This window comes from Ctenopharyngodon idella, chromosome 13 (genome assembly GCF_019924925.1).
Source record: "Ctenopharyngodon idella isolate HZGC_01 chromosome 13, HZGC01, whole genome shotgun sequence".
Taxonomy (NCBI): domain Eukaryota; kingdom Metazoa; phylum Chordata; class Actinopteri; order Cypriniformes; family Xenocyprididae; genus Ctenopharyngodon; species Ctenopharyngodon idella.
Window position 1 is genome coordinate 10,808,761 of NC_067232.1, and position 23,244 is coordinate 10,832,004.

Here is a 23,244-nt window from a genome sequence, read left to right on the forward strand (position 1 = left end):
CTATGTAACCATCGCAGCAGTTTGAGCACCTGACACTTTAAAAGCCAATATTTGCATTACAAACTCTATTAACCTTTTTCCTTTCCGGTCCTTCTATTCTAAATTACTATTTCTTTGCGATAGCAGTCTGAACTCAAGCATCCTCCGTGACTGATCTAGGCAGCAATGTTGCTCTCATCTGCGCATGCACAGTCGCTTGCGTCGGGTCTGTATAATAACAAGATCAGACGCGCCGCTCAGCCTCTTCAGCACCGTTCCTGTGTCCCGAACACACGCGCAGGTACAGTACTGCACATTCACACGCATCTTTATCTGCGAATTAAAAAATAAACCAATCAAACGTGTCCGTGATTAAAGTATTGTATCGTCTCGGTGTTTATGTTTTCAAAATAATTGCCTTTTGTAAGAGACCTTACTGATGCTTGCATTCGACATTGCGCTAGAAACAGACTGGGAATGTGAGAACATGGCGGCAGCTGCAGAGGAAGGGATTTCACTATTAAATCCCCTAGACATCTAAATGATCTCTTCGCCTGCTCTTCGTAGACGACTAAAATTGCAATGTTTCTGATTAAATTAACACCAAAATGAACAGCTTTCTGAAGTCATGTTGGGCTGATTCGATTGTCACGCATAACAGGAATAATTTAAAGTCTTTTTTTAAAGAATGCGTCTCTGTTAGATAACCTCAACAAGAATAGCCCTTCTGTTAACCTCTCAAGTTAAGCTGGGAATTAGCTTCCTTACTCTAATGGCAGTTCAGCTCTTGCCTTTAAGGAACCTCTTAGAATTCTGTTCCTGACGAATTACTGATCAGCTCATTTGAAATGATGCTGATGCAATAATCTTACAAGCTGAGTTCATGATGCAGCTTAATCTTAATGCACTACCTTAAAATTGAATATGAATTCTAGCTTAAACAGCTGCTCCAATATTTCTTTTCTTTTAACAATATCGGATACATGAGTGGCTCACAAATGGCTGCCAGTCTTTTAAATCGGTAGGCGAATCTTTACAAAATGGAGGTCTGCAGGACAAAGATGTACCAGGCATAAAGAAAGGCATGCTCAGTCTTTTAAAGCAGTTGCTAGTTACTTGGCAGAGCTAGAAGCCTAAATAGCCCAAAACAATACTGCTGATCTGAAGGTTAAAAAAAGGAGATAATGTAGTGAATACCGTATTTGTTAATCAAATTTCTTTATCTGCATTGCGTTCAGTGTCCATTGAGTGAAATTCAAATAAGACATTTAAAATATGGTATTTGCATAGGTAATTCTAAGGTAATTCCATAGATTACTGCAGCCAAGAATTATATTTCTGTCAATGTCACCTGTATGTCTCCCGTGGTTTACTTTAGCAGAACACCAGAGGGGAATTTTTGATGACTCTGTAGGTTGGTCTTTTCCATGAAGATTTTGCATTGAGCTTTTTCAAGGCTTTACTTCTTCAGTTCCCTTTTATTGTCATTCAGTGGAAAAGAATGACCTGGACATTCTTCAGATTTCTCCTTTTATATTCCATAGACAGAAGTCATACAAGTTTGGGACAACATTAGGTGAATAAATGATAGAATTTTCAGTAGATATCTACTGAAGAACAGTACATGTATTTGAATAGGCACTTTTTTTAGTCCTTGGAATTAGTGGGTTTTAAATTGGATAAAAAGCATCCTTTAGCGAGGGATAACTTAGATTGTCTATTATAGAATTTGCACAGTAACTGTTTCTTGGTGTCTGTGTAAAGCTTTACAGATACATTGGCACTTTAAATAAAGCAATCAGCCATGGGAAAGGAGAAGCTCCACATCAATATTGTGGTTATTGGCCATGTGGACTCTGGAAAGTCCACTACGACTGGCCACCTTATCTACAAGTGTGGTGGGATTGACAAGCGAACGATTGAGAAGTTTGAGAAAGAGGCTGCAGAGGTAGGATGGAGATATTGGAGACATTTTAACTAATATATGATTAAAACAATTTCATTTGTTATATAATGGGATGTTAATGTGCATCACTTCTAGATGGGAAAGGGCTCTTTTAAGTATGCCTGGGTGCTGGACAAGCTTAAAGCAGAAAGAGAGAGAGGAATCACCATTGACATCTCCTTGTGGAAGTTTGAGACCAGCAAATACTACGTCACCATCATTGATGCTCCAGGACACAGGGACTTCATCAAAAACATGATTACTGGAACCTCACAGGTTAGGAGCTTAACAAGCCACAAATATATTTTAGTAGCTGCTATTTATGTATAAAAAATAATCCCTAACGTGTTTTCTGACCCTCAGGCAGACTGTGCCGTGCTGATTGTGGCAGCAGGTGTTGGGGAGTTTGAGGCTGGCATCTCGAAGAACGGTCAGACCAGAGAGCACGCTCTTCTCGCCTACACATTGGGTGTGAAGCAGCTGATTGTGGGTGTCAACAAGATGGATTCTACTGAACCCAGTTACAGCCAGAAGCGTTATGAGGAAATTGTGAAAGAAGTTAGCACCTACATCAAGAAGATTGGCTATAATCCTGACACAGTGGCATTCGTGCCCATCTCTGGCTGGAATGGAGATAACATGCTTGAGGCCAGTCCCAATGTAAGTATGACAAGGGAAGTAAGTAATAAAGTTTCCCATAAGGTTGCACAATCGGTATAAAACTGAAATCACATTTTCCATGTCTTGAAGCTGCTCAGTTTGCAGTTAATGCTGCTCCACACAAATTCATCTCTGTATCGGCTCTGAGATTGGGTCGCTTATACCGTGCATTTGTGAACGCAACATATGCCAATCATCTTCCAAAGTGCTTATAAACCATCTGTTGCCAAAAGAGAAGCTTTAAGGGCTCCCTGTGGTTTTTCCACCAATATAAAAGCTTGATAGTTTAACATTTGAAAATGAAGAAATCCATAAATAACATAAGTGAGATATTACAATAGTGATTCTTATTTTGTTTAATATTTTTTATTTAGTTATAATAATAATAATAATCATAATAAAATAATAAATAATTTATTTTTAGATATAATACTAATAATATAATAATAACAATTATTATTATTATAACCATTTTGATGGCCAAATTATGCAGCCTTACAAACAAGCACAGCAAACCACAGCAAATCACATTTTAAAATCGTAATCGCAATTTTTATCAGACAAATCGCAATTAGATTTTGTTTCCTCCCAAATTCCCCTAGTGTCCGTATTTCAGTTTGGAGCATTATGAATTTCTTCAGGGAATACAAACACTTTATATTTGTGCAAAATGGCTTCCCAACAGGTTGGTTCCAATCAGTGTCTTCATTAGGTTACTATTTTGCTTTAGATGACTTGGTTCAAAGGTTGGAAAATTACCCGGAAAGAGGGAAATGCATCTGGGACTACACTATTGGAAGCTCTGGACGCCATTCAGCCTCCAACACGTCCAACTGACAAACCCCTCCGCCTGCCTCTTCAGGACGTCTACAAGATTGGAGGTTTGCATTCCGGCAACCAAACTATATTGCAGATTGGCCTCAAATAAATTAGATACATTTTACTGGTTACCATTTTCAAACTTTAAAGCATAAAGGCAATAAGGCATTATTCTGCTAACATAAAGAGCTGAATGATAAGCAATGTTTTGACTAGGTATTGGAACCGTCCCTGTGGGCCGTGTGGAGACTGGCCTTTTGAAGCCAGGTATGGTGGTGACCTTTGCCCCTGTGAACGTGACAACTGAAGTCAAGTCTGTGGAGATGCATCACGAGGCTCTTTTGGAGGCCTTGCCCGGGGACAATGTTGGCTTTAATGTTAAGAACGTCTCCGTCAAGGATATCCGTCGTGGCAACGTCGCTGGAGACAGCAAAAATGACCCACCCCAGGAGGCTGCCAGCTTCACTGCTCAAGTAAGCTTGATTAACATGTTTTCATTACTCACTTGACTGAGTAGTAGACCTGAGTAGTTATTATAAGCTTGATTCCTTCCCATCAGGTGATCATCCTGAATCACCCAGGGCAGATCAGTGCTGGCTACGCCCCTGTGCTAGATTGCCACACTGCACACATCGCCTGTAAGTTTGCAGAGCTGAAGGAGAAGATCGATCGTCGTTCTGGGAAGAAACTTGAGGACAACCCTAAGAGCCTCAAGTCAGGAGACGCGGCCATTGTCGACATGATCCCTGGGAAGCCCATGTGTGTGGAGAGCTTTTCGGAGTATCCTCCTCTGGGTAAGTGCTATCTCAACATTCAACTCAAAGAGCAAAATACTTTATTGCTCATTTTTGATTTCTTTTTATTTACTTAAGGTAATTGAGGTTAAATTCATCATATATATTTTTTCTTGATATTTTGTCAATCCTCTTTTATGGACATCTGAAATCCATGCCAAATAACTAAGAATAAGAAAGCTATAACTACAGGAAAAAGCATTGACTACAACATCAGTTATTAATATTTTTAAGGTTGAGGGCAGTCATTTTTGGGTTGACATTAAGTCTTTTTGGGTTAGGGATGCTCCGATCGATCGGCATCGGCCGATAATCACATTCAATGACTCGATCCGGAGTCACTAAAATAGGCCGATCTCACCAACCAATCACAAATTGATGATGTCAGACTTTAGCGCCGTAGTAATGTCATCACCAGTGTGGAATATTACACGCTCCCAAGAAACAATGCATTTTTAAGCCTTGCGATTTAAGAGCAAGTCATTTGAATCCGCATACGCGCAGTAAGCAGTGAGACAGTGCTCAGTCAATATGTTATTTGGGTTGGTCAGGACAGGTTAGAGAAGGGTTCTGAGCGCAGACAGCGCACACATAAAGCTGCTGCTCATCCAGCGTGAGTACTCTTACTGGGCTTGAACGATCAAATACACACACTTATGTCAAAATGACCATCTTTTGCGAGTATCTTCGTAAACAGTCGTTTATGTCTTAAGTGAACGTAAACAGTGTATTCAGTGTTAAAGTGAAAGCAGGCTAATAAAGCAGCTGCCGTCCTACAGTAGCGGTATTAACATTAAGTGACATGGCATCTGACGCACAGAAGCCAATGGCACATGTAGCTATGCTTAGTGACATCCAGTGGCAAATCCGGTCTTCATTGGCATGTGCCACTGACATTGGCTTCTGAGCGTCAGATGCCATGTCACTTAATGTTAATACCACCTCTCCTTGCCATTCATGTTAATCAAACAGTCTTAATTAAATCACTTTTTGAAGTTTATGCACATTTGATTACTTTATACACAAATGGCTACTTACCTACTTAAATAGGACGTAGGAAGGAAGGAAGCAAATACTCAGCACTTGCTGAATAATATTCCTGATTATTTTTGTATCAGGCTACTCATTTTGTTCATTTAGGAGTTAGTGTTTCTATATGTTTTTGTCCTCAGTCACATACTGGACAATGTTTAATTACACCTTATGGGTTGTAATTATGTTCAGTTTGACATTGTCTTGTAGGCTCTTCAATAAGCCAGAGTATCCTAATATGGATAGTGTTTTTTTTATAAGCCCTGTTTTTAAAAGCCTATTAAAATGTTAATTGTACAATTAATATTTGTTGTGCTTATTTATTTGATTCTCAATTAAAACAACAATCTATAGCATTGCTGTAAATAATGTCTGTGGTATTATCTGGAAAAAAAACCCCACTGACATTCAGCAGAGAGCTTAATTATTACTTATATAAAGCTTGAATGATTGGTAATCGTATTGGCTGAAAAAATCCTGTTCAGAGCATCCCTAGTTGACATCATTGTAATTTTTATTTTGCAACACTTAAATGCCAGCACCGAGTCAGTCCTAGACTTTGCTGAAAGTTGCTTTTAGCTTCTTTATATATAGCTCCTACTCTTAAACAAGTCCTACTTTTTAGAAGTTTTTTGACAAAGTCAAAGATTAAGCCTTTTCTAGTTTTATACATACAGCCTCTGAATGTGAGTTTGCAGTTGATTGCAAGAAAGGGGCTGAGTTTAAGAGGACTAAATGATTGGAAAAAATGTGGTATACATCACCAGAGGTAGTCTTGGTGTCTGATGTCTTTTCACCAGAAGTACAAGTTATGACATTTTGATTAAGAAATAAAAAAATAAAAATGGTAAAATGAAACATGCATGACTGAATCGTTCACAATAACAACAACAACATACCTTTATAAAAGAGATAGGGCGAATTTTCCTTGCATTCAACACACCAAGACTTTTTTTTTTATCTTATTGTTAAAGTCATGGCAGTGATGGCACAACTCATCTTTTTAGCATCCGTTATAGGATGATAAGGATAAATGAACACAGATGACATGCTTGGATCAAAACCATCCTTTTGGTTTGCAGGTCGATTTGCTGTGCGTGACATGCGACAGACAGTTGCAGTGGGAGTGATTAAAGGAGTGGAGAAGAAGGCCGCGACGAGCGGAAAGGTCACCAAATCTGCTCAGAAAGCCCAGAAGGCCAAATGAATGTTGTGTTTGACTGCCAACTCCAGAGACACATATGGAAAAGCAGCGGTCATCCAGCTCTTCTATCCTATTGGCTGCTTAGGTTCTATAGTTAGAGACTGCTTAATAGTTCCAATGCATCGCAAAAGTATCAGAAGGAAAAAATATTAACAAAAGCAGTCTTTTAGATAACTCTTATTTGTATGTTGACTCATAAGTCTTAAATCCACACCATTATTTGTGTTTTGATAGTTGTGTTCTTCTCTTCGATGATAGCTGTTGAAACCATATGTGATTTTTAAAATCTTGAGAGGTCTGACCTCTCCTGCTCTGGAGTGCAGTTTTAGCCTGGTTCTCACAATGTTGTCTTTGCTTGTTTTAGTACTTGTTTGCAAAATACCATGTGTTCAGTATCCACTGGTGGTGAGCTACTTAAACAACACTATTTAGTAGACTTTGAGAACCTGTGTGTTTAGCTTTGCAGAACAACAAAAATCTAAAATGAAGCTCTTAAGTAGCCCATGTCTGGGCTCATGCAATCTTTGGTGCACTGACAGCTTTATGTTTAGCACTTTGACTGGCGTAGGCTAACCCTGCACAAGCACTTGTTGACTTTAATTGGCATTAGCTACTGCACCTTATCATAAAAAATAAAAGCTTTCATGTCATATTAAAGATGTCTCAATCATAATGATGGTGTTTGTGTTCATTTCACTCTTAAACAGGACACTACATAAAAGCTATATAGGAGTGCATTTCATCATGTACCTTTGTATTTAGAAATGTCCAGTATGTATGGCAAGTTTAGACTCTAAATATACAGTTATGACAAAGTCCTTACAATAAACTAGCTAAGAACAGATTAAAATAGACTATTTTGCTATTTTTCAATGTATTTAACAATTAAGGTCTTTTAGTACGTTTGAATTCTGAATGTCTTCACCTTTGGTAGAACAAAGTCTTTAAGACTAAACTAACTTTGTGTGGATAAATCATTACTTCTTTAGCCACAAGATGGCGCAACTAATCAGTTTATTAAATTATTAATTACCAAGTCATTTAGTAAAACAGGACGGTAGTAGTAATTATTAGTTATTTTATCAGTCAATAGCTGGTCCAATTTACAGTCAAAGAAATATTATACATGATTTAACAGTTTACAATAACTAAATCACTGTGGGGCTTTAAAATATAAATCTTACTCCTATATTAATGTCAGTCACTGCACACAAAACTAGTTTCCAGTATATACTCAAGAGTGTTTACGTTATTGAGCAAATCATTCTTCCTGGGCAATAATGGTGAAATGACCACCAAAAGCAGGGCCACACTGTAGACTTTTAAGCAGAATTTAACAATAACAACAATAAAAATGTAAAATGTAACATACAAAAGTATCAAACCATTTTTTTTTGGTCAACAGATATTACAATTAATAGACAGTAAGTACTCATGATAATTGCAGCCCCGGTCTACACATTTTTTTTCAACAAGGCTACTTAACACGACACACGGAAACCCTAAATAGGCAGTTTGGCCCAGATAACGTCACGTAAATACCTCATGACACTGAAGTGAGACATTTCGAAACATAGAGGCTGGTATAGTACCATCTGCATCCTGACGTCATTGTTATATGTAACAGAAACCTTCCTGTAGTGCATTACTGCACGCGTCGCTTTCGGTACACCTGTAATCATGAGCAGCCAGAGAAGACAAAGCAGCCTCCGCGCGACAAGTCCTGACCAACCCAAAGCTCCAGCAAACGCGAAAGGGAAGAGTAAGAAGCAGCAGAGAGATCACCATAATAGTGACATAGAGGATCAGTCTCCGGAATGCGCCGAGGACAAGGGCGCACCAAAAAGGGGAAGCAGAAAGCGACAGAGTAAAAAGGAGAAAGATCCTCGTGACTGTGAAAGTGAAGACAAACCTCATGAAATACCGGCACCAAAACGGGGAAGCATTATTCGACAGAGTAAAAAGCAGAGAGATCCTTCAAACAGGGATTGTGAGTCTCTGGAGATCTCCGAGAGCAAGTCCGTAGAAAACCCCAGTGAGACATCTAGAAGTGCCTCTGTTCATAATAACGCTAACAATGCTGGCGAGAATAACAGACAAGACAGTGCAAAAAGCAAGCGACAGAGTAAAAAGAAGACAAATCCTCATGACTGTGAAAGTGAAGACAAACCTCAGCAGATCCAACAGACCGCCAAGATCAAGTCCGGTGAAAAAACAGCACCAAAACGACAGAGTGAAAAGCAGAGAAATCCTTCAAACCTTGACAGAGAACAATCTCCGGAGAGTTCCAAGAGCAAATCAGAAGAAAAATCCGTAGCAAAACCTAGAAGGCTGCATGGATCTGCTATTGAAACAGACTTTATTAGCGCGGGCAACACACAGGACGCTCGTCCAGCGCTTAGCGCGCGCAACAAGAAAAGCGCAGAAAAAACTGCAACGAGAGGACTAAGCGTCGATGACACACTGGGAAGGGTTCTTAAAGAAACTATTGAGAAATTAAAGATCAAGAAGTGCGAGCGGTCTAATGCATCCAGTTGTGTTAATGACATCACGGATAAAGTCATTGCACATCTTAAACGAAACACGACCTGGTGTGCAGATATCGAGAGTTTACGAACGGGAAGTTATTATGAAAACGTTAAAGTAAGTGTTGCAGTGTGACATCACCTCATGATTAGGAGAGCGATCAATTGTTCTGTTGTCATTTATTTTAAGGAATGAATTATGTGTAAGTGTGTAAAAGACAAGTCTCTATTAGTTTATAACAGAGTAACACTGTTTCTACAAATCTGAATAAGACAGATGGCATATGCCTGTATTAATCAGAATTCCAGGACATACAAACCTTAATTTACATCAGAGCATGTCCAAAAAAGGTAACAGGCTACTTGGGTGATAGTAGATACAGGCATTTATGAAAATTCAAGCGTTTTGGGCCTGTTTTTATATTGCGCACTGTTGTTTTTATTACACATGGTGATGGAACGTATCTGTAATAATAATAAAAAACTAAATGCTTTATATGCCATCAAAGGTTACAGATTATATGGTCTTGAGAATTCTTATCAATGGGATCCTTGCCAAAAAAAGTTTTACAATTCAAAACAACCAACATCAGCTTTAACTTTTTACATTTTAGATTTGTGAACCAGATGAATTTGATGTCATGCTGACTATTCCTGTGGAGAGAGTGAATATAGAGCGGTTCGATGAGGCTGGAGCATTTTACAGTGTTGCACTGAAACGACATCCGAATAATCCTCTAAACAGGTTCCTAAATGAAGACAAGACCATTCAAGCCAGCAAAATGCTGAGTGAATTCAGAGATGCCGTAAAGGAGGCCTTGGGGAAACTTCAATGTAAGTCAAATTTATTTTTTATAAATATTTTATATATTTATAATATCTGTTACACCGTGTCTACACCAGACATGACCAATACTATCGTGGTGCAGAAGTACCTTAATGTTATTTGACCAGTTCTCGACTGAACCACAGCCTCTACTCTACACCACAACGGTAACCCCCCAAAACTCAGACATAACAGAATCCCTTTTAAAATCCAACATAACAGAACATTAAACACTAACAGATCACTCCCTATAGTAATGTTAGGCAAAACACAAAATAACGCTTAAATTTAACATTTACTCTCCTTTAGCAGTCTGAAGCAAAGCATACTGGGAACTAGAAATCTACTGTAACATTCAGTTTTGAGTTCTGCTTAATATAATCAGTTGAGTTCACACAACTTCTTTCTGTTAAGTACAATTAACGATGTAATATTGGAGTAAATTGAACTCATTTCATTTTATTTAGAAAATGTGACTGTTAGGTTTTATACACACAAATATATATTGCCAAGAACACCTTGAACTGAGGTATCCCAGCAATCTCTTATCTCCTTACATCCTTCCCACAGCTCTAAATTAAAAGGCTACAACCTTTGTCTTGCTTTCTGCTAATCTTTCTATAGATAAAATTGAGATGCAGCGAAAGAAGGCAAGGTGCCCTGCAGTGACACTGGAAGTAACAGAAAATGGAAAGACCATCTCCATTGACTTTGTTCTCGGGCTTAAGGTTCACCGTGCAAGCTGGCCAGACTTTACAAAAGATGGCTTCAAGATAGAAAACTGGCTTGGTAAAAAGGAAAAAGCTGATATGAAGCGTCAACCATTCTACCTGGTGCCTAAATATACAGGGAAAGGAGATTCAGAGCATGAAGGAGTTGTTGCAAAAGGTATACTGTGTTTATTGTTATCAGTAATTTACTTTGTGTTTTATATGTATACGAGCTATGCAAGTGCAGCCCTACAAATAAAAATAATCGTTTATTTGAAAAATGTTCTCTACACAGACTCCTGGCGAATCTCTTTTTCACATGTTGAAAAAGAAATTCTGCAAAGGCACGGCCACTCCAAGACATGCTGCGAGGCCGTTGGAAAGAAATGTTGCCGGTAACTATTCTGTGCTTCTCATGTACCATGCTTTGATTTGTATATATTATGTACATACATTTGCATACAAGAAACCGATTTTAGTTTTGGTAGTTCTTCATTGCTTGGATGAAAATCCAAGCAATGAAGATTGCTTGAAAATACTGGTCTGTTGGGCCAGGAAAATTAAAAAAATCTAAAGTGTATTTAAACAAGCTTTTCAAGCACTAAACATGAACTGTGATTAATTTTACTTTTGTCCACTTCTACAGGAAGGAGTGTCTAAAGCTTCTGAAGTATCTTCTTCAACAGCTCAAAGAGGACGACTCCAAATCCAATAAAATGTCCAACTTTTGCTCCTATCATGCAAAGACCACCTTGCTCCACGCTTGCGCTACAAGGGGAGAGGACAGCCAGTGGGCATACAGTCAGCTGGCCGACTGTTTCCAGCAGCTTTTGGAAGACTTCGTCAAACACCTAAAAGATCGTCATCTCCCTAACTTCTTCATTCCATCCCATAACCTCCTACATCAAGCCACTCCAAGTAACTGTGATTTTCTGGCAGATGAAATTGAATTTCAACGCAATAATATCTTCCCTATATTCAGAGCTTTCTGATTTTCTTTTAATTGCATTTATGTATGACTTGTCTTTTCATCTTGATAGTCATCTGTAGTTCAATTCAATAAACATCTTCCAAATAGTTTTACAGGCTTTTATTTGATACACATTCAACTGAACAAGATAGTTACGTCATCTAAAGTTAAGGGCATTTTACCTCACATCAACGTAGATAACAATAATAAATGTTACTGAACTGGAGAGAAAAAAAAAAAAAAAAAAAAAAAAAAAATCCCATTAAAGAAACATCATGCATATAAAATGAATCTGTGTTTCTTAAACAAAACTTAAATGGTCAATTACAAGGACTTCACAAGCATCTCTACAAGTGAGAGGATTAACACTTTAAAAGCTTATGAATTAACTCCAGTAAGTACAGTTACATCAACCTGAAAGACAGAATAAAGATCAAAATTATTACTGGCACATTAGTAACATACAAATGCTTAAAAAGTATACATTTGGTTAGGAGACATCTGGTGAATGCTGAAAAAAATCTGGTTAAATCATGGTTCATTTTACGTATTCTTAAAAATCTGTTAGCTTTTAACATGTTTCCTATATGTTGGTGTGATAAAATGTTACCTTTCAAGAGATCAGAACCTCCGGTCTGAGCCTCCTCTGAAACGACCTCTCTGTCCTCCTCCTCTGCCTCTGGACGCAAACATTTCTTTCTCCCTCTGGTGTTTTTCATAACGTTCAGCCATCAGCACCAGTTCTTCTGGTACATCCTAAAGAAAGGGAAAAATGCTTCCCTTTATTCAGATTATCCATTAGGATGTTGTATACATATACAGTATACACACAATAAACTAAAGACAATCTCATGGAATAAGGTATTCTCTTTCTATACACATACACATGGCTGTTACTAAAAGTCCACTTGGTTGAAGTACTTTTACTAGCAGAAGGTTGTGGTGAAGCTTTTGAAAGGTTGTTTGGTTAGGTGATAAATGGTTTAAAACTTGAATTAGTGTGGGGAGCATTTTGTTAACATCCAAACTGAGCAACTGACAAACAAATCTTCAAATTTAAACCTTGCAATGAAGGAACATTTTAGTCTAACAGATGTTTTACCATATTAGTGAAGGACTGAAATTCTTGAAAGAAAACCAAAACATCTGGACACACTGAGCTATACAATGAAAAATGCTAACAAACTTGTTTGAAATTTTCTTAATTATAAATGTAACAATATTGTTGATATTAGTTCATATATGGTTGATATTAGATATCACTCTATAATATCTATATTTTGTGAGACTGAATAAAATAAATAACCTCCAAAGAAAACTACTGAATTCAACTGACACCAAATACAGGTGCTGGTCATATAATTAGAATATCATCAAAAAGTTGACTTATTTCACTAATTCCATTCAAAAAGTGAAACTTGTATATTATATTCATTCATTACACACAGACTGATATATTTCAAATGTTTATTTCTTTTAATTTTGATGATTATAACTGACAACTAAGGAAAATCCCAAATTCAGTATCTCAGAAAATTAGAATATTGTGAAAAGGTTCAATATTGAAGACACCTGGTGCCACACTCTAATCAGCTAATTAACTCAAAACACCTGCAAAGGCCTTTAAATGGTCTCTCAGTCTAGTTCTGTAGGCTACACAGTCATGGGGAAGACTGCTGACTTGACAGTTGTCCAAAAGACGACCATTGACACCTTGCACAAGGAGGGCAAGACACAAAAGGTCATTGCAAAATAGGCTGGCTGTTCAGAGCTCTGTGTCCAAGCACATTAATAGAGAGGCAAAGGGAAGGAAAAGATGTGGTAGAAAAAAAAAGTGTACAAGCAATAGTGATAACCGCACCCTGGAGAGGATTGTGAAACAAAACCCATTCAAAAATGTGGGGGAGATTCACAAAGAGTGGACTGCAGCTGGAGTCAGTGCTTCAAGAACCACTACGCACAGACGTATGCAAGACATGGGTTTCAGCTGTCGCATTCCTTGTATCAAGCCACTCTTGAACAACAGACAGCGTCAGAAGCGTCTTGCATGGGCTAAAGACAAAAAGGACTGGACTGCTGCTGAGTGGTCCAAAGTTATGTTCTCTGATGAAAGTAAATTTTGCATTTCCCCTGGAAATCAGGGTCCCAGAGTCTGGAGGAAGAGAGGAGAGGCACACAGTCCACGTTGCTTGAGGTCCAGTGTAAAGTTTCCACAGTCAGTGATGGTTTGGGATGCCATGTCATCTGCTGGTGTTGGTCCATTGTGTTTTCTGAGGTCCAAGGTCAACGCAACCGTATACCAGGAAGTTTTAGAGCACTTCATGCTTCCTGCTGCTGACCAACTTTATGGAGATGCAGATTTCATTTTCCAACAGGACTTGGCACCTGCACACAGTGCCAAAGCTACCAGTACCTGGTTTAAGGACCATGGTATCCCTGTTCTTAATTGGCCAGCAAACTCGCCTGACCTTAACCCCATAGAAAATCTATGGGGTATTGTGAAGAGGAAGATGCGATATGCCAGACCCAACAATGCAGAAGAGCTGAAGGCCACTATCAGAGCAACCTGGGCTCTTATAACACCTGAGCAGTGCCACAGACTGATCGACTCCATGCCACGCCGCATTGCTGCAGTAATTCAGGCAAAAGGAGCCCCAACTAAGTATTGAGTGCTGTACATGCTCATACTTTTCAGTTGGCCAAGATTTCTAAAAATCCTTTCTTTGTATTGGTCTTAAGTAATATTCTAATTTTCTGAGATACTGAATTTGGGATTGTCCTTAGTTGTCACTTATAATCATCAAAATTAAAAGAAATAAACATTTGAAATATATCAGTCTGTGTGTAATGAATGAATATAATATACAAGTTTCACTTTTTGAATGGAATTAGTGAAACAAATCAACTTTTTGATGATATTCTATATGACCAGCACCTATACAATGTACAGTGGAAAATATTTTTTTACACGACAGAAAATGTGAATAATATGTGGGGGTCATGATAATTTGTCTACAAATTATTGTCTTAAATATACTGGACTATTTCACTTATTGGACTGATTCTGAAAACATTAAAAAGTCCCTTTCATAGTGATATGACCGAGATATATAGTGCATTCCTATTACAATACTTTATTATCTGCCTAGATTTACAGAACACATGCAGAGCAGGATCTGTCCCAATGACCAGTGTAGGGGGAAAGTTACTTTTACAAGTAATGCATTACTCCCCCTCATCAGGACTGGGCTGGCTTGTTTGTTTTTAATGACAAAAAAAAAAGTTATTCTATTTTTGGCAAATGTAAAGGCCCTTTCACACCATAAGTGAAATGAATAAGCCTCAGGCAGAAGGAAATGCAAATTCACACCTGTACAGTAGAGGACACAGCTCAGACAAGAAAAAAAATTAAACAAATGTGATGTTTATCTAAAGTCATTTTTGCTTAGTATGGTTGGATCATTGAAGGTCAGCAGTAAAGGCATTGGTTAATAAAGTGAAATTAAATACATTAAGTAAATTTGTGTTATTTAACATTAGTGCAGGTTTGCGTAATATTCTGAGTTTGCATTTCACTATTTTTATTCATTTTGAGGAATACTGAATCTGTTTTTGTGCAAGTGAGATGAGTAAATGCATGTTCACATTTAGCAACTCACGTTACTTGTAATGCTTTACTCCCAGCACTGCCAATGACTAAAAAGTGAACTAAAAAGCTCTCAGACATTTCGGTACATCCACATCAACACAACACAATCTGCGGTGAGAAATTAAGCATCCGATTTATAACTAGTCAGCTGATTTGTGTTCTTTACATAGCAGTGATAAACATGATGAAAGGAGTGGATGCCTGCAGGTGTGTTTACCTGACCAGATCTCTCCAGGATGGTGATCAACTCAGAAGCTACTTTCCAGTCTTCTCTTGTTACCAGGGTTACAGAGGCACCGGACCTCCTGAGTCAAGATAGTGACTCAATTACATAAAGAGCCTGAATGGTTGCATTTTTTTATTACAGTTCTTATTGTTTCTATCACTTCACAGTTACACCCGTCCCTATTTGACTCACCCTGCTCGACCAGTTCTCCCAACACGGTGCACATACTCCTCCACATTCCGAGGGAAGTCATAGTTGAAAACATGCGTGATGTCATGAACATCTAGCCCCCGGGAGGCCAGGTCGGTCGCCACCAGAATCCGCACACGACCTTTGACAGTGGCCACGGACAGGTAGATAGCAATCTCATAGATCAGTTTTGGTTAAATATTTAAGGTCCAGGTACAAATTGCTGACTGCAGCGAAAGTTGTCATTTTGCTTAAAGGTAAAGTATGCATTTTCTGTGCCAACTAGTGCAAACAAACAGAATAGCAAACGGTCAGTTTGAGTAGCTGGACAACAACATTGACTCAACCAAAGGAGACTACCTTTTGTCTAAACAAGGAAGACTGGGTCATCCTTTTTACAATTCTCATGCTATTAGGGTCATAGAAATTGCACACTCCACTTTTCTATTTACTGCTTACCAACATACCATCTCTAAAGTCCTGCAGTGCCTCTTCTCTGTCGCATTGCTCTCTGTCTCCATGCAGAGACTGAACCGCTACACCCTGCAGACACAGGTCACTGGACAGGTCATCGGCTCTACGCAGCAGGAAAAAGAAAATCACAGTGAGAATCTGTTTCTCAGATGGTTTTGCTTCATGATTTTACTTTGAAATCAACACAGATTGGCAAACAGTTTTAGTTAATCATACTCTCAAAGGTCATTAATTCGCCACACAAACAAATTGTGGCCATTGTTTAAGTGAGTCTTAATGCGGTTAAGGTCGTACCTTTACCTTGCATAGTTTTTTTTCCATGGTTTGAGGATGAAAGATCCCACAAACAGCACCTCTAGAATAGAAACAACCTTTGCTGCTATAAAAATATCTACAAAATCTACATTGCAAGCACTGGATCCAACAGCAGATCTGTTCTTGGTCAGATTAAGCACTGAATCATATTGTCAGGCTGAAAGAGTTATAAAGAATCTGTTCCAAATTGAGTATTTGGTTCTAACGTTTGTTTGCACAACTTTTGAAATTAATTACCACAAGCTGCCCAGTGCACTGGGGACTGGAAGAACAAAACCTATGACTTTTAAAGTAAGTGACAAGAAGAATTTTATAACCACAAATAATAAACGGACACGCCCTCTGACAATGGAGAAATGCCAAGTTTCATTTTTAGAAAAGAGAAGCATTTCCCCACAATCAACCACAACACATGTGCTGATAGGCACACGACTGACACAGACTGTCACGTCAAGTGATCATAATACAATTGATATTATGCAATACCATTTCAGCAGAATTTGGATGTGCTTACAGAAACTCCTCCCATATCCTGTTTCATGGAATTGAACCAGGGTTATTCTCATTTAAGTTTCGCTCTGAGAAACTCACTTTATTTTTTTCCCAACGAATATTAGTACTTTGTCTTGAGGCTCCATTCGGTGGATGAAGTCAAAAACATAGTCTTTTTTTTCTTCCTCCTGAACGAACAGCACTGTCTGATGAACAGTGTTCACCGCCTGAGGGAGACAGATGCAGAAGGGGAATTAACTGGGGATTTTTAATAAGGAGGCCAAACAGAAACTTTATATTTGACCTGGTATTTGGGCATTACCCATTATAACTGTAACTGTTCACTCACTGCTAGATCTAAGGTTCCCACATAAACCATCATGGGGTCTTTCAGGTAGGATTTGGCCAGCCGCCTGACACCTGTTGGCCAGGTGGCACTGTAGTAGAAATAGAAAAAATTACATTAAATTAATGCAGCAAAAAAGCAATCATCCAAATGTCCAAACTTCATGATAAAGAATTTAAACTCTTTTGAAAAATATTAAGCCTGATTCTGCATTTAAAGGCTAATTCACACTTCAACGACAGACGTCAACCAATGGCAACACACATTTTTTCGGGTTTTGTCAGATCAGTGTTACTCGTGTTGGCATCTTCTCAGACATTCTACAACTCAACAAACGACAAATGAACATGTTCAGATGCCATTTGTAGGGTCGTGCGTACTGTAGAAGTGATGTACTGTAATCTGACGAATGTCGGCATTTAAAATATTGTTTTCAGATCAACAAACGTAATACAAAAAAAAAAAAAAAAAAAAAAAAATCACCTAGTCATTACAGTTTGTCTGTCAGGTCGAATATCCAGAATGATTTTCATGATTTGAGGTTCAAAGCCCATATCCAACATTCTATCAGCCTCATCCAACACCTGGAACAAGAGAAAAAACACAAATGTATCCAACATTAATTCAAACCTAGTTTAAACATTTTGCCTAAAAACACATTTGTTACTGTCCCAGTATGCATTTTTACCATTAACTTACCAGATAGGTGATGGAGCGCAAGTTGATGAGCTCATTCATCTGCAGATCGTTTAATCGTCCTGGTGTGGCAATGACTATGTCCACACCACTGGTCACTACTTTAATCTGGGCCTTTCGGTCACCACCTCCATAGATACAGATGCTACAGCAATGAAAGGGATTTTGAGCAAACAGACAAAGAAAGCAGGACACTAGATGAATTCTTAAATGATATGTTTTGCATAACATTCTGATTGATTTGGGGGACTTATGGTTACAGCACGTTTTAAATCCTTTGTAGCTGTATTTGTTGCACTCGGCTTCAATCTGGAGGGCCAGCTCACGAGTGGGAGTCAAAACCAACATGCCGGGGCCATCTCTCCTGTCCCTGGGCCTGCAATAATTATGTATACCAATCAGATAGAGTGAGGTTAAGGAATGTACAGGAGTAAAACTAACTAACTAAACAAATAAATTTTGTTAACAAAAATTTTAAAAAAAGGAAGAATGAAAGATGGAGCACTGATACTCTGGTACAGACTTACACAGGTTGCTGATCCATATGAATAAAGCCAGGAAGCAGGTAGGCCAAAGTTTTGCCTGTTCCTGTCTGGGCTATTCCAATGAGGTCTATTCCTTTCAGGATAATTGGCCAGGCTTGTGACTGAATCACGAGACAAAATGACCAAGATTACATTCATCCCCAACATGTGAAGCTTTACTTCCAGTAGAAAAACAATATGGTATAAACCAGCGGTGTCAAACATGCGGCACACAAAGGTGTCTGGCCCGCGGGATGACTTGAACTATAATAAAAAAAAATAAAAATAAAGATGCACTAGTCCACTGGTCATAAATCCAAAAGTTTTTTAGTTTTATTTTTGGTCAATCTTTATTCCAGGCTGGCAAACAAAGTGCTTTGTAATAATTTCCCAAAATGTAATTTGTGTGGAAATATTTACGATGTCTGTAAACAGGACATTAACACAGGCACACGCTGAACAAGGACACAAAGAGGAGAACAGACACCAGCAGAGAAAATACTCTACAATGCACAAGCTCACTGTTCGCGAAAAATAGGAAGAATAATATAAATATTGAATTGGGGTTGATATGAATGTATCTCTGAAGGGAACTGTCCCTGGTATAAACAAACACATGAGAGAGATGTTTCTTCACCTGAATGGGAGTTGGCTTTTGAAATCCCACTCGGACAATGTTTTCCATTATTCCAGGATAGTGAGCAAAAGCCTCCTCAAAAGTGCACACTGGATTGGGAATGGTTCTTTTATCCTCGTCTTTCAGATCATCCACAAAGATGTTGTTGTTCTCTTTTCTGTTAGAGTAGAGAAAAGCAGATGTACAAAGTCAAATACAAACATACAGTGTTGCAATAATGTTATCTCAATAGTTGTAGATGTGTTGTGTCAAAGAAATAAACTATCTTTTTGCAAAAAGTGGCACTTCTAAAACTTATGCTATAATGCATAAACAGGAGCCTCAGCAAACTTTCAAGAGGGCCTCAAAATGACAAAATAAGCTAAAACAAATAAAAACAAGATATTTAATATTTCAATTCATGGCCTCAACAACTGTTTGATTCATTTGAAGAACCAGAATTCCCACAATCTTGGAAAACCAGGATATATGAGTTAGTCTAATTTTAAAAGTGTAATTTCTAGACCTGGAAAACTCACGCAAAATAAAAGCTTAAAACGCATCAAGCATTTTACTAAAGAATATATATTTTACTAGTAATGACAAGTATTCAAGTATTTTATCAGCTATAGTTTGAGAGTTTTTTTTTTTAAATCCTTGTCCTTAAAGAGCCATATAAGTTCATTGGTTTAAAAAAAAAACAAAAACAAAAAAAAACCCAGTAAACCCAGAAGAACATTCAGCTCCTAAAACTTTTGGAATTTAATTGTTTTATTAATATTATGTTTATTTTATTTTTATTTATTTATTTTCCAGAAACTAAGTGCTCACTGATTAAAAAAACAAAACAAAACTAGGGCTACAGGGCCTTTGAATATTGCTCTGGACAATGGAAGGGCCTTGGAGTGAAAAAGGTTAAACCATGGCTACAATGGCTTCTTATACTTAAATTTAGTATTAAAAGAGAGTATACAAGAAAAAAACAACACGTCAAACAGCACACACAAAAGACATTGTATTGTTCAGTAAAGATATATTTTCCATAGTACATTGTTTTTCCTCACCTAAAACATTAAAATAATAAAACACTCACATTCAAAGCCTTAAATACTGGCACAAAAGTTTCTGAACTAGGATAATAGCCAAGCATGCCGCAACATTCTTATCTCAGATCATTCAGAAGGTTTGTTATTAAGAGAAATGCTGCCATCTGTGGGCTAATGTGAAGAAGGCAAGTTCAGACCACTCTTACCTCCAGATTTTGACTTCTTCTGCACTACGGGCAGCCACTGATTTTGCTTCAATATAGAAATCCTTCTTTAGAGTGGGAAGATCTGCAGAAACCAAAATAATTGTTAAAACAGGTATAGTACTTATAGGCCTGGTTTCACAAACGGGGCTTAGATTATGCCAGGATTAGGCCTTAGCTCAATTAGAACATTTAAGTAGCTTTTATAAACATGCTTTAGAAAAAAACATTACTGTGTGCATCCTGAGACAAAACAACGGCCCTGACATATTTTAATATACAAGTTGCTTTCAGTTAAAACAGCTCAAACATGCATTTTAGTCTGGGACTTGGCTTAAGCCTTGTCTGTGAAAGCGGGGGATAGTATTTTATATCGGACTATATATTACATGCAGTATATAAACCAAATTTCTTAATCTAGTTTACATTTTAGAGAGTGTACATAAGTGTAAATGTGTCATACAGGTTTGGGACAACATAAAGGAGAGTAAATGATGACAGAACTAATCTGAAGTAATGATCACATCATCTAGACTACAGCTTCTAGAGACCCACCTTGCCATTTAATAGCTTCATATTTGTCACGGTTTTCTCTAAGTGCAGTCCAGTCAATAGGTAAAGGTGTTGGAGCAGCTGCGGCCACAGCTCGTACAGCAGAAGCTGGCCAGCATGAGTCACTCTGATATTCTGCATTGCTATTTCCTGGAGATTCAAATGTAAATGTTAAATCTAAAATATCAGTAAATTAACATTGCAATGAAAAAAGCACAGATTCTTGTATCTTAGGGATTTCTGTACTCTCCCACCATTGCGGTATCCAGGACCTCTGACAGAGTTCCCATGCACCAGATCTTCAATCATGTCTTTGGCTTTGAGCTGAGCATCACAGCTTCCAAAGATAAGCACCTCAGCATCATGCGCACCACGGTTTATCTGCCAATCATACATAATTCAAAGTGTCATGTGTTAAACACAACGTGAAAGGATTGGAATAGTTTACTTGCATATGAAAATTGTCATGAATGTGTCATGCATGTTGTTCTAAACCCATATGTCTTTTTCTTCTGAACAAAAAAAAGTGAATTTTCAAGGAATATATACATGACAACACTGACACTGTTTTCGAAATGAATCTTATCAACATTGAACTGAAATGAGCTGAATAATGACACTACTGACTTCTATAGAGCTGCTTATAGCTGAAATTAAAGTTTTCATAATTGATGAATTTGGCAAATTTAAAACTGTTATTGAACTGAATTGGACTGAATAATGACAGACTTCTGTAGAACTGTTTTATAGCTGAAAATGAAGTCATTACATAATTGATTAACTGTGCAATTACTGAAATGAATCAAATCAACATTGAGCTGAATTGGACTGAATAATGACACTGTCGTCTTCTGTAGAGCTTCTTAACAGCTGATATTGAAGTCATTTCATAACTGATGGATTTGGCAACAATTTTCATTTTTGCATCCAAAGAATTTTAAACTGCTTTAAGTGTGACGGGCTAAAAGGGGGTTCTAACTTAACTCTTTTCCCGCCAGTGTTTTTTTTTTTTTTTTTAGTTGCCATTCACCTCCAGCATTTTTGATATTTTTTATGTAGCAAAAATAGAGCAGTTTTATTCTAGTTAAATACATTTTTTACCAATACTTGAATGTGGGTAAGTTTAATATAAAAAAAAAAGCAGTATGTTAAACAAAAAGATGAGAAAATCACATTTTTTTCCCCAAAGACTACTACGTGCATAAGCACTGCTTTCATAGCTTGTTTCTTCTCCTTTTGACTATTTTGATCCGGAGAGTCTCTACTCTTTCAGAAGTTGTGTAATAGCGTCCCCTACCGTATAACAGTGAAAACGATGGAAAGTCAGTGGCGGAGAAGCGTTGTCTCATAAATAACGGAAAATTCCGTCAATAGCGGGGAAAGAGTTAAGATCTAGTGCGTAGATACATGTAAAAAGCTCTTCTGAGCTTTTTACATGTGACTGCCAACATTTATGGTAGCACTACGTTAGTGTATTTAACTTGCCTTTATCGATGCTCCACTGCTCTCTTCGAGCTCCCGAATTTTCGCACCACCTCGACCTGGGTAAACAGACAGAGACACACGACACAGTCAAACAGTAGTGATGGAAGTCCAACTCACTTCCGCGAATCGGTTCTTTTGAACAGTTTCAAAGACCCGCATAAAAAAAAAAAAAAAAAACGATTGTCATTCTTCGATTAGCCAGATCCTCGATTCACAACAAATTCTCTGACTATCACTTCACTCATCGGTTGTCGGAGAATTACGAATCCTCTGGGGAAAGGCTCTCTGTTGTCGAGAACCGCGCGGGCCGAACAAGTCGCATAATTGAACGAATCGATTTTGTGAATAGTTTCAACCGATTCAGTTGACAAAAACCGCTGCATGCTTAAATGTTCCACACACATGCACCTGTGTCTTACCTATTATCCTCCCCACCAAAGAGTTCTCCACATTTAGAGTTTCCGGTGATGAACCTGATCTGTCTCCACTACTACGACATCCTGTAGGTCCAGCCCTGGAACGACTGTAACTATTGTTTTTACCAACTTCACCGTCACAAATATTTGATTCAACGTCTCGGTCCCTCCGGTTTGTCCATTGCTCGCCCTCTCTTACATTACCAAACTTTGCGCCAACACTCGTGGCTTCTCGGCTTCGCGCGCCTCTCAAAGAGGGAGGCCTCCATGACTGTACCGGGGCGTTTTTAACGGGTAACGGCTTTGAAATCGCCACACCATCCGCATCGTATTCATCTTCCCAGTCCGACATTTAAAAACAAACATACAAAAACACAAGTTTAGATAATCGACGCTTCCCTCCCGATGGACCCAAAGTCACTGATCAGAAACATCGATCAATATCCGCTCACGTGATCCCAAATGGCAACCATGGCAACTGTAATTTACGTTAGTTACTGCTGTGAAAATAATGAAAAAGCTTTAGTAATCTTTCCGTCTATCTTGTTTAT

The 23,244-nt window shown here is 38.1% G+C and overlaps 3 protein-coding genes across 4 annotated transcripts; 2 read left to right on the forward strand and 1 right to left on the reverse strand.

Moving 5' to 3' along the window:
* The first annotated feature begins 80 nt into the window (after positions 1–80).
* Positions 81–7,106, forward strand: eef1a1a (eukaryotic translation elongation factor 1 alpha 1a). Its single transcript, XM_051915781.1, has 8 exons — positions 81–280; positions 1,744–1,927; positions 2,021–2,200; positions 2,288–2,584; positions 3,315–3,465; positions 3,620–3,876; positions 3,963–4,197; positions 6,312–7,106. The coding sequence occupies exons 2-8, from the start codon at positions 1,784–1,786 to the stop codon at positions 6,434–6,436; spliced, it is 1,389 nt and encodes a 462-aa protein (XP_051771741.1). The 5' UTR covers positions 81–280; positions 1,744–1,783; the 3' UTR covers positions 6,437–7,106.
* Positions 7,107–7,470: 364 nt separating this feature from the next.
* Positions 7,471–11,574, forward strand: cgasa (cyclic GMP-AMP synthase a). Its single transcript, XM_051915779.1, has 5 exons — positions 7,471–9,076; positions 9,573–9,792; positions 10,409–10,672; positions 10,790–10,889; positions 11,141–11,574. The coding sequence occupies exons 1-5, from the start codon at positions 8,114–8,116 to the stop codon at positions 11,484–11,486; spliced, it is 1,893 nt and encodes a 630-aa protein (XP_051771739.1). The 5' UTR covers positions 7,471–8,113; the 3' UTR covers positions 11,487–11,574.
* Positions 11,570–23,180, reverse strand: ddx43 (DEAD (Asp-Glu-Ala-Asp) box polypeptide 43). 2 transcript variants are annotated; one of them, XM_051915778.1, is made up of 17 exons: positions 22,697–23,178; positions 22,278–22,333; positions 21,047–21,173; positions 20,796–20,942; positions 20,244–20,325; positions 19,013–19,169; positions 18,379–18,497; positions 18,117–18,227; positions 17,855–17,996; positions 17,639–17,739; positions 17,159–17,246; positions 16,909–17,036; positions 15,996–16,105; positions 15,532–15,670; positions 15,331–15,418; positions 12,075–12,220; positions 11,570–11,878 (listed from the first exon to the last, which is right to left on the reverse strand). In XM_051915778.1, exons 1-16 carry the CDS (start codon positions 23,043–23,045, stop codon positions 12,086–12,088), a joined length of 2,079 nt encoding a protein of 692 aa, XP_051771738.1. In that variant the 5' UTR covers positions 23,046–23,178; the 3' UTR covers positions 11,570–11,878; positions 12,075–12,085. The 2 variants fall into 2 exon arrangements, 1 of the variants encoding a protein (XP_051771738.1); XR_007933032.1 differs by lacking the exons at positions 15,331–15,418; positions 15,532–15,670 and having other exon boundaries at positions 22,697–23,180.
* Between the last annotated feature and the right edge of the window lie 64 nt (positions 23,181–23,244).